We start from the raw sequence: 17,830 nt of genomic DNA on the forward strand, positions 1-17,830 counted from the left end.
ATGTCCTTTTTTCAAACAGGAATATGAAACGCACTGATGATAAAAACAGTTTAGTTTTTGAAACGCACTGATGACGAAAACGGTTTAGTTTTTGAAAGGTTTACATTAGTATACCATGATAATCAGCAGATTTCTTGATTTTGCATTTATATCTTAAGATAAACTGTTTTGCACCTGAATATGAAACGTTTTGTGCAAATTTGCTGATTTATACAAAAAATTCGGCAACTAACTCTTGAATTAATACTTTCAAATCTGAATGTTCCGCTAACGAATTCGATCGTTATTTTATCCAACAGACGAACGACTGGAAAGTTGTCCACAAGATGTACATTTTGGCTGTTTGTATGTTGCTGTGTGTGCAAGAAGTGAGTGCAGAAGAAGGTAAGGTATTTATCACGTAAAAGCAAAAACACTCTTTGGAATATAAATATACGCTTGGTATGAAGATATTACCGATAATTTTGTTCTCATGACTGATTCAGGACAATTATTTATATCAAGACGAATGTGGAAAAAATAACTTAACTCTTAAATTGCATGATCCAGTTGCACTGTCTACATTAAATACTACAAAGGGGGAAGAATTTTGCGCGTCTATTACCGCCCCAGAATTGACGAATATTGTTATTTTGTTTGAAAAAGTGTTTAAGGAACGTTTCATTTCATGTGTGTCGACCGATTGTTCTTGCTGTGAATGTAATATTACAAACTGCGATAGCTGAAATTAACACCAATTCGTGTGTTCGACACACGAACTGGTGGTAATTACAACAACCAAGCATCAAAAACATCAAATTAAAATAAATTTTTAATTCTACCGGTCAATTTGCAGAGCGCATGCCAGACACTCCTACAACCAGTATACAAAACAATATTTCCAAATTAATAAATAAAGAAGAAAGCCAACATAATAAAGGTATAAGAAGACATCGTCAAACCTTTCAACCATTTACAAAAGTCTTAGTCATGTTTATGATAATGTATTAATTTTTAGTGCAAAAAGATGAAGTTTTGGACAAAGAACTGCACCAGAGATGGGCATGCAGTGGCTATGGTTAGGATCGCCACCAAATAAAATTGCGTTGCTTACGGTTTTTATATTTCCAATTCAAAACTTATTGTTTTTGTTCAAGGTTTCCTTCATGTATCTGCGGTTGGTGATTATCAACTTACTTCCCCAAACTTTCCCCAAAACTACCCTCCTAACAGTAACTGTACTTGGCTGATTAGGGCTCCTCCACACATGAAGATTATGTTCAGGTTGGAAGTTTGTGATATTAAAGACACAAATGACAAATTGCAGGCAAGTATAATGAGACTTGTATGCCTGAGTCTTGAATAATTATGTTTGCATTGTTTCAGTTTGCAGACCCTCAAAAAAAAGCGGTTTTGAAAGTTGATAAAAGCACAACATACAATACTGGTGGAAACGAACTAATCGTTCAGTTTGTCAGTGATGGATCAGAAGAGCACAAGGGATTTCAAATAGTCTTCTTGGCAAAAGGTAATCTCCGGACAAAAAATTGCAACGCGTGATCAAAGCACATTAACTTGAAAAGGAGGTTTTGTCGATGAATTCCAACATTGAAATATTAAATATATATCATGTTATAAAATATGTAGTTTGGCAGTAGTAGCATTACATTTTATATTACGAGGGTTCAGTCTGAGTGCTTTCTTGGCGACCACAGCTATTGAATAGAAACCAATCTGTTTCATACCACTGGTTTGAAACACGCAATACTGGGCAGGCCCAATTCTCAATTGAGCTTGGGGGGTCAGTGTGTTAAGGTATTAGGTTTTGTTAAAATTTGGTAATGACTTCCGGAGGTGAGTCAATTAGCATAGCTGGAGTAAACCTAATTTTATTTGAAAAGGCCGACATACGCAGCTCGAACCTGGCAATCATACAGTACAAGAAACGAAGAAGGCTTCTGTATTTACCAGTAAATACATTAATGAAAAGGTTAAAGGTAATGCTAATCATTATGTTCGCTGGTATCGCAACGAACGCTTTAAAGCCGATTGTATGGAAAGATAGGGTCGCACCACTGCTCAAACCTTCCTCGGTGATCTCAGCTATTGTATATTGATTACTATCTATAAAACAACCATAACAAATAAAAATAATATCATAAAAATTTAACTAACACGACGGTTTCGCAAGCGATATTAGAATATGTGGTAGCTGCAAAAACATGGTTAAGAGACGCCACATCAGTTAGTTTCGTATACCAGTGATTAAACTGCCACACCATTGATAGATTTTAGCTCATTAAAAATAATGCAGCGAATTGTTTGTGCATTTAGAGCTTGGGTTATTTCAAGATTGTTTTTGTGGAAAAAAATATCTTCGGGCTGCAACGGGATTTGTTTCCGTTCTTACTTCGCCAAATTTTCCCAAACCATTTCCTCCAAACTGTCACTGTAACTGGATTATTTCAGCTGATTATCGAACCTATATTGTGGTACATTTGGTGCGAAACGAGACCAACGGTGAATACGACAAGTTGGAGGCAAGTTTACTGGTGCATGCATGATGTGGCTGTAGATTTTTCATTCCCAAAATTTACGACGGCAGTATAGATTATGCAAAAAAAACAAATTTGTAAATTGCCAATCAAAATTTACTTACTTATACTCTGGTAAGACAAGGCGCATTTTATAACGGTTTTGTTTCTGCATCACGTAAAACAACTTGTAATATTTCAGTTTAGGGAGTTTCAGCAATTGATTGAGTACGTCGAACCAAGAATATTTACCATTGGCCACAAACTGGAGGTTTCATTCAACAGTGACGATTCCAAAGAGTACAAGGGATTTAATCTCACATACTACGCAATGGGTACATTATTATCATTAAATATAAATACGTTTTAGAATACTTCGTATCGCACAGATATAACTTAATACATGACAAATTTCGAATAAAATAATAAAACTGTTCCTAACGAAGAGATGATTTGAAAACAGAATCATTACTTTGTTGTCCTGTACAAAATAAGACTGCGAATTGTTGATGTGCTGGTATGCATTTCTAGAAAGGCGGTATTGCGGTAATATATACCTTGAAGCTTTGCCTCGCGCCGATTCCGTTCTTACTTCTCCATTTTTTCCTGATCCTTGTCCTCCTGACCTTAGTTGTCTCTGGAAGATTACAGCTCCTTTGGGCATGAATATTGAGATTCATTTGGAGCGTTACGACACAAACAGCAACCGTGACATTTTGGAGGCAAGTTTAACGATACATTCCTGCAGGGTTTGTGCTGTTTTCTTTCGATTAAAAGTCTTTTATTTTTTCTAAACAAAGTTTCTCATTACTTTGAAATAACATTTGGCCTAACTTTAACCTTTTTTTCTTTTGGCGTAACGTTAAACAACCTGTAAACTTTTTCAGTTTAAAGATCGTGACGATCAATTATCAACTAAGGTTGAAGAAGGAACAACATTCACGAACATTGGAAACAATCTTGTGGTTCGATTTACCACTGACATAAAGCAATTAAACAAATATAAACAGGGATTCAAACTGACCTACCGTGCAACTGGTAAATATCAACCAACAACGCAAATACGATTTACAGTGTATCGTACCATATAGATTAAATTTAATCGTTAGATTTAAAATACATAAATTAAAAACGCCCTGGTAAATTGATTTACTTTGCAAACTGATTATAATGCTTTATTAAAAGATTTTAATCGCTATACCATAATAACACAAAGATAAAAATAACAATCCGTGATACATGCCTGGCTGCAAAGAATAATTTCAAATGAAGTACAAAAACTCAATTTCCAAACGACAATAAATTCATGGCATGCGTGCAATCACACTTCATCACTTTAACTCCCAAACAACCTTAAATTTCAAACATTTAAGTATTTGTTTTTTTACTTTCAACCGTTACATTTCAGAGAATGTTTTTTTGCAGTCACTCAAGAAAAATGAAAAAGGTAAGTTATTCAATAAAACTTAAAACTCATAATCAAGTTTTCGGTAATGATTTTTGTCATGCAGATATTTGTGGATATAGGCACATTTCCGTCGTACCCGAAAAATTGACAGTTTGGGCTTCACCAGTGTACACTGTAGATCATTCCATAACGTGCGTATATAACGTCAATTCTCCACATGAATCGGAACTTCAAATTTTGATCAACATATTGAGATTCGAAAACGGAGAAGGCTACTTAAGGGTAAAATATATACCTATACGTTACAGAAATGCTTGATAATGGAACACAATTTTGTTTGTTTAAATGGCGTACAGACAATGATGTGTGTATCCACAGATCCAGGACGACTTAACAAACGAGACACTCGTTGCACTCAATGAAACTATAGAAGAACCTATCTCAAAAATACTGCATTCAAATGACATCAGTGTAACTTTTCACACCGACTCTTCTTCCAGATTTTTCCGATTTAAGTTAGTATTGAAAGTTCATCAGAGAGTAGAGAAAGAAACTACCAGAAAATTACAGAAAACAGGTAATAAAAAGCCAACAAATAAGGTAATATAAAATTACTTGCGAAGAAAAATAAATAATTCTGCTGAATGATAAAGAATATTGAATTGCGATAAAGTTTTACAAGAAATACTGCAGTATTTGTCGATCACTAAATGATTTGCTTGCAAGTACCTCTTTGAACTTCAAGGGTAAACATGTAAAATATTTAAGTAGTCAACTCACGAACTGGTGCTGATTACAGCAACCAAACAATATAAACATCAGGCAAAGATTTAGATTTGAATTCTTCCGGTCAATTTTCAGAGGGCTTAACGGACACTCCTACAACTAGTACATATAAAATCAATACTACCGAATTATTTAAAAACGAAGAAAAATCAACATAAAAAAGTTATAAGAAGACACTACCAAGCTTTTTCACAAACTACATCAGTCGTAGTGATATTTATAACAACATATTAATTTTTAGTGCAGAAAAATGAAGTTGTGGACAAAGAACTGCACCAGAGATGGGCATGCATAGGCTATGGTTAGATTCACTTTCAAATAAAATTGCGTTTCATACGGTATTTGGGTTTCCGATTTAAATCATATTCTTTTTTGTTCAAGGTTTTCTTTATGTATCTGCGGTTGGTAATTATCAACTTACTTCCCCAAACTTTCCCCAAAACTACCCTCCTAACAGTAACTGTACCTGGCTGATTAGGGTTCCTCCACACATGAAGATTACGTTCAGGTTGGAAGTTAGTGATATTAAAGACACAAATGACAAGTTGCAGGCAAGTATAATGAGACTTGTACGCTTGAGTCTTGAATAATTATGTTTGCATTGTTTCAGTTTGCAGACCCTCAAAATAAAGCGGTTTGGAAAGCTAAAGAAAGAACAACACACGTTACTAGTGGAAACGAACTAATTGTTCAGTTTGTCAGTGATGGATCAAAAGAGCACAAGGGATTTCAAATAATCTACTGGGCAAAAGGTAATCTCCGGACAAAAAATTGCAACACAAGATCAAAGCACATTAACTTAAAAAGGAGGTTTTGTCGAGGAATTCCAAGAGTGAAATATTAAATATTGATTATGTTATGAAATATGTGGTTTAGCAGTAGTAACATTACATTTTACTTTACGATAATTTAGTCTGAGTGCTTTCTTGGCGACCAAAGCTATCGTATATAAACCAATCGGTTTCCTACCACTGGTTTGAAACACACAATACTGGACAGGCCGAATTCTCAATTGAACTTGGAGGGTCAGTGTGTTTAAAGTATTATGTGGTCGATATACACTTGTGCGCGAGTAAACGACTTGCCATATTAAAAGGCAAACTTTACATTCACGTGGGGAATCTATGTCATTCAGCCAAGCAACTATGTTAAAAATTTAATCTATGTGGTACTTGTTTTTACACTTTTCCGCTTTTATGAGTATTTTGACGCGTTATATGCTGTAGTAAGTTTTGTCAAAAAAAACTTTGGCAATGACTACCGGGGGTGAGTCAATTAGCATAGCTGGAGTAAACCTGGTTTTCTTTTGCGAAGGCCGACATACGCAGCTCGAACCTGGCAATTATACAGTAAAAGAAACAAGGAAGGCTTCTGTATCCACCAGCAAATACATAACTGAAAAACTTACAGGTAATGCTAATCATTATGTTCACTGATAAGGCAGCCAACGCTTTGAAGCCGATCGTAAGGCAAGGCAGGGTGCACCATTGTTGAAACCATACTCGGTGATCTCAGCTATTGTATATTGACTACTATCCATGGAAAGCAACCTCAGAAATGAACATTTAAAACACAAAAATTAAATTAACGCGACGGTTCCGTATGCGAAATTAAAAATTGTGGTAGGTAAGGTAGACATAGTAAAGTGACGCCACATAAATAAATCCCGTGTAATGGGGAATATACTGCCTCACCATTAGTTGATTTTAGCCCATTAAAAATAATGCTCCGAACTGTTTGTGCATGTAGAGCTTGGATTAATTCAAGATTGTTTGTGCGGAAGAGAGAATCTTTGGGCCTCACCTGGATTTGTTTCCATTCTTACTTCGCCAAATTTTCCCAAACCATATCCTCCAAATTGTCGCTGTATCTGGATTATTTCAGCTGATTTTGGCATGAATATTTTGGTACAGTTGGTGCGATACGAGACCGACGGTGAATACGACAAGTTGGAGGCAAGTTTACTGATGCATGCATTTGGTATCTGCAGTGTTTTCTTTCCCCAAAATACGTCGATGGTATAGATTATGTCAGAAAATGTAATTGGTTATATTGCAAAATTTACTTATGTATACTCTGGTAAGACAAGCCATATTTTAAGCTGTTTTGTTTCTGCAAAACGTAAAACAACCTGTAATATTTCAGTTTACGGAAAATCGGCACTCGACTCAGTATGTCGAAACCAGAGTATTTACAACCTATGGAGACGAACTGGAGGTTTCATTCTCAAGTGACGATTCCAAAGAGTACCAGGGATTTAATCTCACCTACCGCGCCATTGGTACAACCATGAAATGCAAATACGTTCTCCAATAGGTCGTATCGCACAGATGTACCTAACACATGATATATTTCGAATAAAATAATGAAACTGTTCCTAAAGAAGAGATGATTTGAAAACCACAGCATTGATATGTTGTCCTAAATAAAAAAAGACTGCGAATTGTTAATGTGTTGGCAACATGTGTAGAGGATTGGAATTGCGGAGAAGATGATCTTGAAGCTTTGCCTCGCGTCGATTTCGTTCTTACATCGCCAAACTTTCCTGATCCTTATCCTTCTGATCTTGCGTGTATCTGGGAGATTACAGCTCCCTTTGATATGAATATTGAGATACATTTGCAGCGGTACGACATCCGTGGTGATTCCGACTTATTGGAGGCAAGTTTGCAAATACATTTCCGCAGGATTTGTGCTGTTTTCTTTTGATCAATATAAGCAGACACCAGTTTTTATTAGCAAATTACGATATATTTTTTTGGCATTACGTAAAACAACCTGTATACTATTTAAGTTTAAGGATCCTGATGACCAATTAACAACTTTGGTTGACGAAGGAACAATATTCACGAACGTTGGAAACAAACTGGTGGTTCGATATACCAGTGACGATCCAATCGAAAATAATCAGGGATTCAATCTTACCTACCGTGCAACTGGTAAAAAAAACAACCAACAACGCAAATACGACATACAGTGCATCTTACCATATGATACATTCAACCGCCACTTTCAAAATACATAAATCAAAAACGTCCTCTTAAATTGATTTACTTTGCAAACTTTCTATGATTTTCGTCAAAAGATTTTAAACGCTATATCGTAATGACACAAAGATAAAAATAACAATCCGTAAAACATGCCTAGCTGCAAAGATTTTTTTCAAATAAAGTACTAAACGCACTTTCCAAACGACAACAAATTCAAAGAATGAGTGTAATCTTACTTCAGATTCTTAACTCTCAAGCAATTTCAAACGTTTAAGTATTTGGTTACCTCTTTTCAACCGCTATATTTCAGAGCAACTATCAAGAATTCATAACACCAGTGTAGAAAAGACTGTTTTGCAGTCACTCAACAAAAAAGAAAAAGGTGAAACATTTGAAAAAATTCAAAACTCATAACGAGACTGTTAGCAATATCTTTTTATGCAGATATTTGTGGATATAGGCACATTTTCGTCGTTCCACATAAATTGACAGTTTGGGCGTCACCAGTGTTACCTGTAGATCATTCCATAACGTGTGTGTATGACGTCACTTCTCCACATGAATCGGAACTTGAAATTTTGATCGACATATTGGGCTTCGAAAATGGGAAGGGCTACCTAAAGGTAGAATATATGACTATACAACCAATACGTTACAGAAATGCATGATAATGAAACAAAATTTTGTTTGTTTAAATGGCGTACAGACAATGATGTGTGTATCCACAGATCCAGGACGACTTAACAAACGAGACACTCGTTGCACTCAATGAAACTATCGAAGAACCTATCTCAAAAATACTGCATTCAAATGACATCAGTGTAACTTTTCACACCGATTGTTCATCCAAATTTGACCGATTTAAGTTAGAATTGAACGCTCTGCAAAGACTAGAAACAGAAACCAACAGAAAATTACAGAAAACGGGTAAGAAAGAAGCACATAATACGGCGAAATGAAAATTATTTGAAAAAAAAAGAAATAATTCTGAATCACAAAGAATATTGCATTGCGCTACAGTTGTTTTGATAAACATTGTTAGAAATATTTAATAATCGGACCAAGAGATAATGGTTAACTTTGCATATAAGATATACCGCAGTATTTGTCAATCACTAAATGAATTACGTGCATGTACCTGCTGGGACTTTAAGGGATGACATGAAAAATATTTAGGTAGTCAACTCACGAACTGGCGCTGATTACAGCAACCAAACATAAAAAACATCAGGCAAAGATTTAGTTTTTAATGCTTCCGGTCAATTTTCAGAGCGCATGCCAGAGACTCCTATAAACAGGATACAAAACAATACTACCAAACTAGTCAATAAAGAAGAAAACCAACATAAAGGTATCAAGCTATTTCACAAACTACATAAGTCTTAGTGATCTTTATAACAATCTATTACTTTTTAATGCAAGAAGATGAAGTTGTGGACAAAGAACTGCACCAGAGATGGGCATGCAGTAGCTATGGTTAGGATCGCCACCAAATAAAATTGCGTTGCTTACGGTATTTATATTTCCAAATTAAAACTTACTCTTTTTGTTTAAGGTTTCCTTCATGTATCTGCGGTTGGTAATTATCAACTTACTTCCTCAAACTTTCCCCAAAACTACCCTCCAAACAGTAACTGCACGTGGCTGATTAGGGTTCCTCCACACATGAAGGTTATGTTTAGGTTGGAAGTTTGTGATATTAAAGACACAAATGACAAGTTGCAGGCAAGTATAATAAGACTTGTATGCCTGAGTCTTGAATAATTATGTTTTCATTGTTTCAGTTTGCAGACCCTCAAAGTAAAGCATTTTTGAAAGTAAATAAAGGCACAACACACGTTACTAGTGGAAACGAACTACTTGTTCAGTTTGTCAGTGATAGATCAGAAGAACATCAAGGATTTCAAATAGTCTACTTGGCAAAAGGTAATCTCCGGACAAAAAATTGCAACACGATAGCAAAGCACATTAACTTAAAAAGGAGGTTTTGTCGATGAATTCCTAGAGTAAAATATTGAATATTGAATATATTATGAAATTTGAGTTTGGCAGTAGTAACATTACATTTTACTTTACGAGAATTTAGTCTAAGTGCTTCTTCGCGACCACAGCTACTGAATATGAACCAATCGGTTTCCTACCACTGGTTTGAAACACACAATATTGCGCAGGCCCAATTCTCAATAGAGCTTGGGGGGTCAGTGTGTTTAAGGTATTATGTGGTCGATATACACCTGTGCGCGAGCAATCGACATGCCATATTAAAAGGTAAACTTTACATTCACGTGGGGAATATATGGCATTGAGCGAAGTAACTTTGTTGAAAAATTTAATGTATGGTACTTGTTTTTACACTTTTCAGCTTTTGTGAGTATTTTTACGTCAAAAAAAGTTTCGTCAAAAAAACTTTGGCAATGACTTCCGGGGGTGATTCAATTAGCATAACTGGAGTAAACCTATTTTTTTTGTGAAGGCCGACATACACAGCTCGAACCTGGCAATTATTCTGTAAAAGAAACAAAGAAGGCTTCTGTAACCTCCAGCAAATATATAACTGAAAAACTTACAGGTAATGCTAATCATTATGTTCACTGGTAAGGCAGACAACGCTTTGAAGCCGATTGACTACTGTCCATGGAAAGCCACCTCAGAAAATAAAATTTATAACGTACAAATTAAAGTAACGCGACGGTTCCGTATGCGAGATTTAAAATTTTGGTAGCTGTTTAGGTGAAGCATAGTAAAGTGACGTCACATAAATAAATCCCGTGTACTGGGGAATATACTGCCTCAACATTTGTTGATTTTAGCCCATTAAAAATAATGCAGCGAACTGTTTGTGCATGTAGAGCTTGGATTAATTCAAGATTGTGTGTGTGGAGAAAATTATCTTCGGGCAACACCTGAAATTATTTTCGTTCTTACTTCGCCAAATTTTCCCAAACCATATCCTCCAAATTGTCATTGTAACTGGATTATTACAACTGATTATGGAAAGTACATTGTGGTACAGTTGGTGCGAAACAAGACCGACGGTGAATACGACAAGTTGGAGGCAAGATTACTGGTGCATGCATGATGCGTCCGTAGTGATTTTGTTCCCATAATTACGTCGACACTATAGAAGCCTAAATTAGTTTATTGCAAATCAAAATTTACTTACGTATACCCTGGTAAGACAATGCATATTTTAAACTGCTTTGTTTCTGCATCACGTTAAACAACCTGTAATATTTTAGTTCAGGGTGTTTCAGGAATTGATTAAGTATGTCGAACCAAGAATATTTACGTTGGATAACGAAATCGAGGTTTCATTCACCAGTGACGATTCCAAAGATTACCAGGGATTTAATCTCACCTACTACGCAATGGGTACAATATTATCATTACATGCAAATACGATCTAGCGCACATCGTATCGCACAGATATACCTTAACACATGATATAATTCGAATAAAATAATAAAACTTTTTCTAAAGAAGAAATGATTTAAAAACAGCAACATTGCTTTGTCATCCTATATAAAGTAAGACTGCGAATTGTTGATGTGCTGGTATTTGTTTGTAGATCGGGAAAATTGCGGTCAAAAAGACCTTGAAGCTTTGCCTCGCGCCGATTCCATTCTTACTTCGCCTTTCTTTCCTGATCCCTATCCTCCTGAACTTAGTTGTGTTTGGAAGATTACAGCTCCTTACGGCATGAATATAGAGATTCATTTGGAGCGTTACGACACAAACAGCAAACGTGACTTTTTGAGGGCAAGTTAAGCGATACATTCCTGCACTGTTTGTGCTGTTTCCTTTCGATCAAATTTTTTTTTTTTGCCAAACAAATTTCTCATTACTTTGAAAAACATTAGTTGAAATTGTCGTAACTATAACTTTTTGTTTTGGCGTAACGTTAAACAAGCTGTTTACCCTTTTAGTTTACGGTTCATGACGATGAATTATCGCATTTTGTTGAAGAAGGAACAATATTCACGAACGTTGGAAACAAACTGGTTGTTCGGTTTATTACTGACGAATCAAACAAAAATAAACAGGGATTCAATCTGACCTACCGTGCCACTGGTAAAAAACAACCAATAACGCAAATACGATTTACAGTACATCGTACCATAGGTTAAATTTAATCGTCAGATTTGAAATAGATAAATCAAAAACGTCCTCTTAAATTGATTTACTTTGCAAACTTTCCATGATTTTCGTTAAAAGATTTTAAACGCTATATCGTAATGACACAAAGATAAAAATAACAATCCGTGAAACATGCCTGGCTGCAAAGGATATTTTCAAATGAAGTACAAACACTCAATTTCCGAACGACAACAAATTCATAATGTGCTTGCATTTTTACTTCCTTTTCTTTAAATCTCAAGCAATCTTAAATTTCAATCGTATTTGGGTTTTACTTGAAACCGCTACATTTCAGAGCAACTACCAAGAATTCATAACACCAGTGTTGAAAAGACTGTTTTGCAGTCACTCAATAAAAATGAAAAAGGTAAGTTACTCAATAAAACTTAAAACTTATAATCAAGTTGTTTTTAATGATTTTTGTCATGCAGATATTTGTGGATATAGGCACATTTCCGTCGTTCCACAAAAATTGACAGTTTGGGCTTCACCAGTGTTGCCTGTAGATCATTCCATAACTTGTGTGTATGACGTCACTTCTCCACATGAATCGGAACTTGAAATTTTGATCGACATATTGAGAATCGAAAATGGGAAGGGCTACTTAAGGGTAGAATATATACCTATACCTTAACTTAATAATCTGTTCTTCTTGCAAAGATAAAACGTAACTTTATTTACCGACGTTTCGCCTGTTATTCAACAAGGCTTCCTCAAGGTAATGGTACAGCACACACTAACGCCAAAAAACGTGCCAACACGAAAAAGGGGATAACGCTGGCACCGCTTGCAAAATCATGTGATGTATAAAAAATGGGCGGGAAAACTACAGTTACAGTAAGTTGTTATAGAGCACCGGGAAGTAAACGCACTGTTCCCTATCATTAACACAGCGATTGTTCTTGTGGATGTGGAGCGATTCTAGGAAGAGGCGCTTGGTATGGTCCACCTCCTTTTCCAAAACCTTAGCCTTGTCAAAGGCGATCTGATGACCTTTTAAGGCAGCATGCTTGGCTAACGCTGTCTTATTTGCGTCTTTCGACGCAACGTCGCGGCGGTGCTCCTTAATTCTGGTTTTCAAGGCTCTTCCGGTTTCCCCGATGTAGACACCCTCGCACTCTCCACATGGAATTGAATAAACCACTCCTTTTGGTTCCGCTACCTCCATGACAATGGGGTGCGACACCAAACTGCGGAGTGTTGTATGGGGTCTGATGTATACCTTAATCCCATAATCTGTCAGCATTCGCTGCAAAGTCTCGGTGAGTGTGGGGACATAGGGAAGAACCACCGTGCCGTAGGTTGGCGTCGGGTCTTTGTGTGTGACGGCCGATCTTCGACGTAATATCCACGAGGGATACGCGTTTTTCCTTAGCGCATTCCGGATGATAGTGATCTCTTCATAATAATCTTCTTTGCTTGAGACCAAGGCATCAGCTCTTTCCATCAGGGACCTGACAACCGCCTTTTTGTGTAGTATACTTCCACATCCAAGAATGGTAGTTTCTTATTAATTTCTTCCTCCAAAGTAAACTTTATAGATTCCTCAATGCCGTTCAGGTGGGCAAGGAAGGACTTGAGGACCGAAATATCGATAATGCAAAACGTATCATCAACGTAACGTCTCCAAAAACGTGGAGGATGTGAAAATGTTGCCAGCGCTTTGTTTTCAATCGTCTCCATTACCACATTGGCAATCACAACGGAGATGGGGGAACCCATCGCCGTGCCAAATACCTGTTGGTAAAAATCCCCTTGTAAAGAGAAATATGTCGCGTTTAGGCATAAATTAAGCCCTTCAGCAATGTCCTTACGCGACAATAGCGTTCGCTCTTCGAGATTTTCGTCTTCTTGTAAACGGTCCATGACCGTTTTGACAGCAAGAACCAGTGGTACATTTGTAAATAAGGAGACAACATCAAATGACGCCATACACTCTCTTCCCGCTATTTCCACACTCCTAACATCTACTGCAAACTCATGCGAGTTCCTGACATGATAGGGACCGGTGCCAATTAATGGGGCAATGACTCTTGCGAGGTACTTCGCAAGCATGTAGCTTGGAGAGCCAATAAAAGAAACGATGGGCCTCAGCGGAATGCCTGGTTTATGGACTTTAGGAAGCCCATACAACTGAGGTGTCCTACCGTCCGTGCAGTGTAGCTGCCGAAACTCTACAACCGACAACGCTTCTCTTTCTCTATGCAGGTAACCCACAAACCGGTTTACCTTGCGTTCTAACGAAGGGGTTGGATTTCTCGTCAACTTTTTATAAGTTGTGGTGTCATCTAAAAGTACCAGCAACTTGTCTCCTTATTTACAAATGTACCACTGGTTCTTGCTGTCAAAACGGTCATGGACCGTTTACAAGAAGACGAAAATCTCGAAGAGCGAACGGTATTGTCGCGTGAGGACATTGCTGAAGGGCTTAATTTATGCCTAAACGCGACATATTTCTCTTTTCAAGGGGATTTTTACCAACAGGTATTTGGCACGGCGATGGGTTCCCCCATCTCCGTTGTGATTGCCAATGTGGTAATGGAGACGATTGAAAACAAAGCGCTGGCAACATTTTCACATCCTCCACGTTTTTGGAGACGTTACGTTGATGATACGTTTTGCATTATCGATATTTCGGTCCTCAAGTCCTTCCTTGCCCACCTGAACGGCATTGAGGAATCTATAAAGTTTACTTTGAAGGAAGAAATTGATAAGAAACTACCATTCTTGGATGTGGAAGTATACCGGAACGTGGACGGCAAAATCGGCACTCGTGTCTACCGAAAGCCGACTCACACCAACCGCTACCTTTCCTTCCAGTCGGCGCATCCGCTACTACACAAAAAGGCGGTTGTCAGGTCCCTGATGGAAAGAGCTGATGCCTTGGTCTCAAGCAAAGAAGATTATTATGAAGAGATCACTATCATCCGGAATGCGCTAAGGAAAAACGCGTATCCCTCGTGGATATTACGTCGAAGATCGGCCGTCACACACAAACACCCGACGCCAACCTACGGCACGGTGGTTCTTCCCTATGTCCCCACACTCACCGAGACTTTGCAGCGAATGCTGACAGATTATGGGATTAAGGTATACATCAGACCCCATACAACACTCCGCAGTTTGGTGTCGCACCCCATTGTCATGGAGGTAGCGGAACCAAAAGGAGTGGTTTATTCAATTCCATGTGGAGAGTGCGAGGGTGTCTACATCGGGGAAACCGGAAGAGCCTTGAAAACCAGAATTAAGGAGCACCGCCGCGACGTTGCGTCGAAAGACGCAAATAAGACAGCGTTAGCCAAGCATGCTGCCTTAAAAGGTCATCAGATCGCCTTTGACAAGGCTAAGGTTTTGGAAAAGGAGGTGGACCATACCAAGCGCCTCTTCCTAGAAGCGCTCCACATCCACAAGAACAATCGCTGTGCTAATGATAGGGAACAGTGCATTTACTTCCCGGTGCTCTATAACAACTTACTGTAACTGTAGTTTTCCCGCCCATTTTTTATACATCACATGATTTTACAAGCGGTGTTAGCGTTATCCCCTTTTTCGAGTTGGCACGTTTTTTGGCGTTAGTGTGTGCTGTACCATTACCTTGAGGAAGCCTTGTTGAATAACAGGCGAAACGTCGGTGAATAAAGTTACGTTTTATCTTTGCCAGAAGAACAGATTATTAAGTTACAACATGCCTGGCAGCAACAAAAACATTATATACCTATACCACCTATACGTTAAAGAAATGCATGATAATGGAACAACAATTTGTTTGTGTAAATGACGTACAGAAAATGATGTTTGTATTCACAGATCCAGGACGACTTAACAAATGTGACACTCGTTACACTCAATGAAACTACCAAAGAACCTTTGTCACAAATATTGCATACAAATATCATCAGTGTAATATTTTACACTGACCCATCTTCCAGATATTTCCGTTTTAAGTTAGAATTGAAAGTTCATCGGAGAGTAGAGAAAGAAACTACCGGAAAATTACAGAAATCGGGAAATAGAGAAGAATATAAAGAGAAGCCTGACCAAGGTACACTGGTGTACAAACGCCTTTGCATATACTTAGAAGATTTCTACCACTATAATCAGACAATGCAGTAATGTTTCATGCAAATGGTATGATTGCCTGGTCTGCGAAGCCTGGAAATGTAATGATCTCGCTACGATTGCTTTGATCGCCAAGTAAGAATCTGCGCAGTAGGGGCGATCTTGCCAGAAACATTACTGCGTTGTTGGTAACATTTGACAATTGATCCAAAAAAACAAAGAAGGCTTCTGTATCCACCAGCAAATATATAACTGAAAAAGTTACAGGAAATGCTAATGATTATGTTCACTGGTGAGGTAACCAACGCTTTGAAGCCGATCGTATGACAAGGCAGCGTGCACAATTGCTCAAACCATACTCGGTGATCTCAGCTATTGTATATTGACTACTATCCATGGAAAGCCACCTCAGAAAAAAACAATTATAACATAAAAACTAAAGTAACGCGACGGTTCCGTATGCGTTATTAGAAATTGTGGTAGCTGGTAAGGTAGACATAGTAAAGTGACGCAACATAAATAAATCCCGTGTACTGGGGAATACACTGCCTCACCATTAGTTGATTTTAGCCCATTAAAAATAATGCTCCGAACTGTTTGTGCATGTAGAGCTTGGATTATTTCAAGATTGTGTGTGTGGAAAAAAATATCTTCGGGCCACACCCGAAAATATTTCTGTTCTTACTTCGCCAAATTTTCCCAAACCATATCCTCCAAATTGTCATTGTAACTGGATTATTTCAGCTGATTATCAACAGTATATTGTGGTACACTTGGTGCGAAACGAGACCGACGGTGAATACGACAAGTTGGAGGCAAGTTTACTGGTGCATGCATGATGCGTCCGTAGTGATTTTGTTCCCATAATTACGTCGACACTATAGATTTTGTCAGAAAACCTAAATTGCTTTATTGCAAATCAAAATTTACTGATGTATGCTCTGGTAAGACAACGCATTTTTTGAACTGTTTTGTTGCTGCATGATATTAAACAACCTGTAATATTTCAGTTCAGGGTTTTTCAGGAATTGATTAAGTATGTCGAACCAAGAATATTTACGTTGGATAACAAACTGGAGGTTTCATTTACCAGTGACTATTCCAAAGAGTACCAGGGATTTAATCTCACCTACTACGCAATGGGTACATTATTATCATTAAATGCAAATACTTTCCAGCGTACATCGTATCGCACAGATATACCTTAACACATGATATATTCGAATAAAATAATAAAACTGTTCCTAAATAAGAGATGATTTCAAAACAGTAACATTACTTTGTTTTCCTATATGAAGTAAGACTGCAAATTGTTGATGTTCTGGTATGCATTTGTAGATGTGGGGAATTGCAAAGAAAAAAATCCTGATGCTTTGCTTCGCGCCGATTCCATTCTTACTTCGCCTTTTTTTCCTGATCCCTATCCTCCTAACCGTAATTGTGCATGGTGGATTACAGCTCCTTTGGGCATGAATATTGAGATTCATTTGGAGCGTTACGACACAAACAGCAACCGTGACATTCTGGGGGCAAGTTTTGCGATACATTCCTACACTGTTTGTGCTGTTTTCTTTCGATAAAAACTTGTTTTTTTGTCAAACAAATTTCTCATTACTTTGAAAAACATTAGTTGAAATTGACGTAACTTTAGTGTTTAGTTTTGGCGTAACGTTAAACAACCTGTATACTCTTTCAGTTTATGGATAATTACAGTGAATTATCGACCTATGTTGAAGAAGGAACAATATTCACGAACGTTGGAAACAAACTGGTTGTTCGGTTTATTACTGACGAATTAAACAAAAATAAACAGGGATTCAATCTGACCTACCGTGCAACTGGTAAAAATCAACCAATAACGCAAATACGATTTACAGTACATCGTACCATAGGTTAAATTTAATCGTCAGATTTGAAATAGATAAATCAAAAACGTC

General features: G+C 37.4%; 3 protein-coding genes across 3 annotated transcripts; 1 reads left to right on the forward strand and 2 right to left on the reverse strand.

Moving 5' to 3' along the window:
- Positions 1-326: 326 nt before the first annotated feature.
- LOC145889371 (cubilin-like) lies at positions 327-12,468 on the forward strand. Its single transcript, XM_082980322.1, has 29 exons — positions 327-384; positions 998-1,057; positions 1,137-1,306; positions 1,366-1,507; positions 2,449-2,519; positions 2,716-2,848; positions 3,045-3,235; positions 3,401-3,551; positions 4,025-4,203; positions 4,300-4,498; positions 4,949-5,008; positions 5,089-5,258; positions 5,318-5,459; positions 6,022-6,117; positions 6,457-6,662; positions 6,853-6,988; positions 7,178-7,368; positions 7,502-7,646; positions 8,142-8,320; positions 8,426-8,624; positions 9,253-9,422; positions 9,482-9,623; positions 10,171-10,266; positions 10,547-10,752; positions 10,937-11,069; positions 11,266-11,456; positions 11,624-11,768; positions 12,130-12,201; positions 12,266-12,468. The coding sequence occupies exons 1-29, from the start codon at positions 327-329 to the stop codon at positions 12,466-12,468; spliced, it is 4,236 nt and encodes a 1,411-aa protein (XP_082836448.1).
- A 198-nt stretch (positions 12,469-12,666) lies between these two features.
- On the reverse strand, positions 12,667-13,281 carry LOC145889379 (uncharacterized). Its single transcript, XM_082980334.1, has one exon. It carries the CDS (start codon positions 13,279-13,281, stop codon positions 12,667-12,669), a length of 615 nt encoding a protein of 204 aa, XP_082836460.1.
- On the reverse strand, positions 13,281-13,889 carry LOC145889390 (uncharacterized). The gene has a single exon (XM_082980345.1). The coding sequence runs from the start codon at positions 13,887-13,889 to the stop codon at positions 13,281-13,283; it is 609 nt and encodes a 202-aa protein (XP_082836471.1).
- Positions 13,890-17,830: the final 3,941 nt, after the last annotated feature.

The sequence above is a fragment of the Ascidia mentula genome, chromosome 1, assembly GCF_947561715.1.
Source record: "Ascidia mentula chromosome 1, kaAscMent1.1, whole genome shotgun sequence".
Lineage (NCBI taxonomy): Eukaryota > Metazoa > Chordata > Ascidiacea > Phlebobranchia > Ascidiidae > Ascidia > Ascidia mentula.

Coding starts and splice junctions, on each gene's coding strand:
- LOC145889371 (XM_082980322.1), top strand. CDS start 327: ATGTACATTTTGGCTGTTTGTATGTTGCTGTGTGTGCAAGAAGTGAGT. Junction 2,849..3,044: donor TCTCACATACTACGCAATGG/GTACATTATTAT, acceptor ATGCATTTCTAG/AAAGGCGGTATTGCGGTAAT. Junction 11,070..11,265: donor TCTCACCTACTACGCAATGG/GTACAATATTAT, acceptor ATTTGTTTGTAG/ATCGGGAAAATTGCGGTCAA.
- LOC145889379 (XM_082980334.1), bottom strand. CDS start 13,281: ATGGAAAGAGCTGATGCCTTGGTCTCAAGCAAAGAAGATTATTATGAA.
- LOC145889390 (XM_082980345.1), bottom strand. CDS start 13,889: ATGCTTGCGAAGTACCTCGCAAGAGTCATTGCCCCATTAATTGGCACC.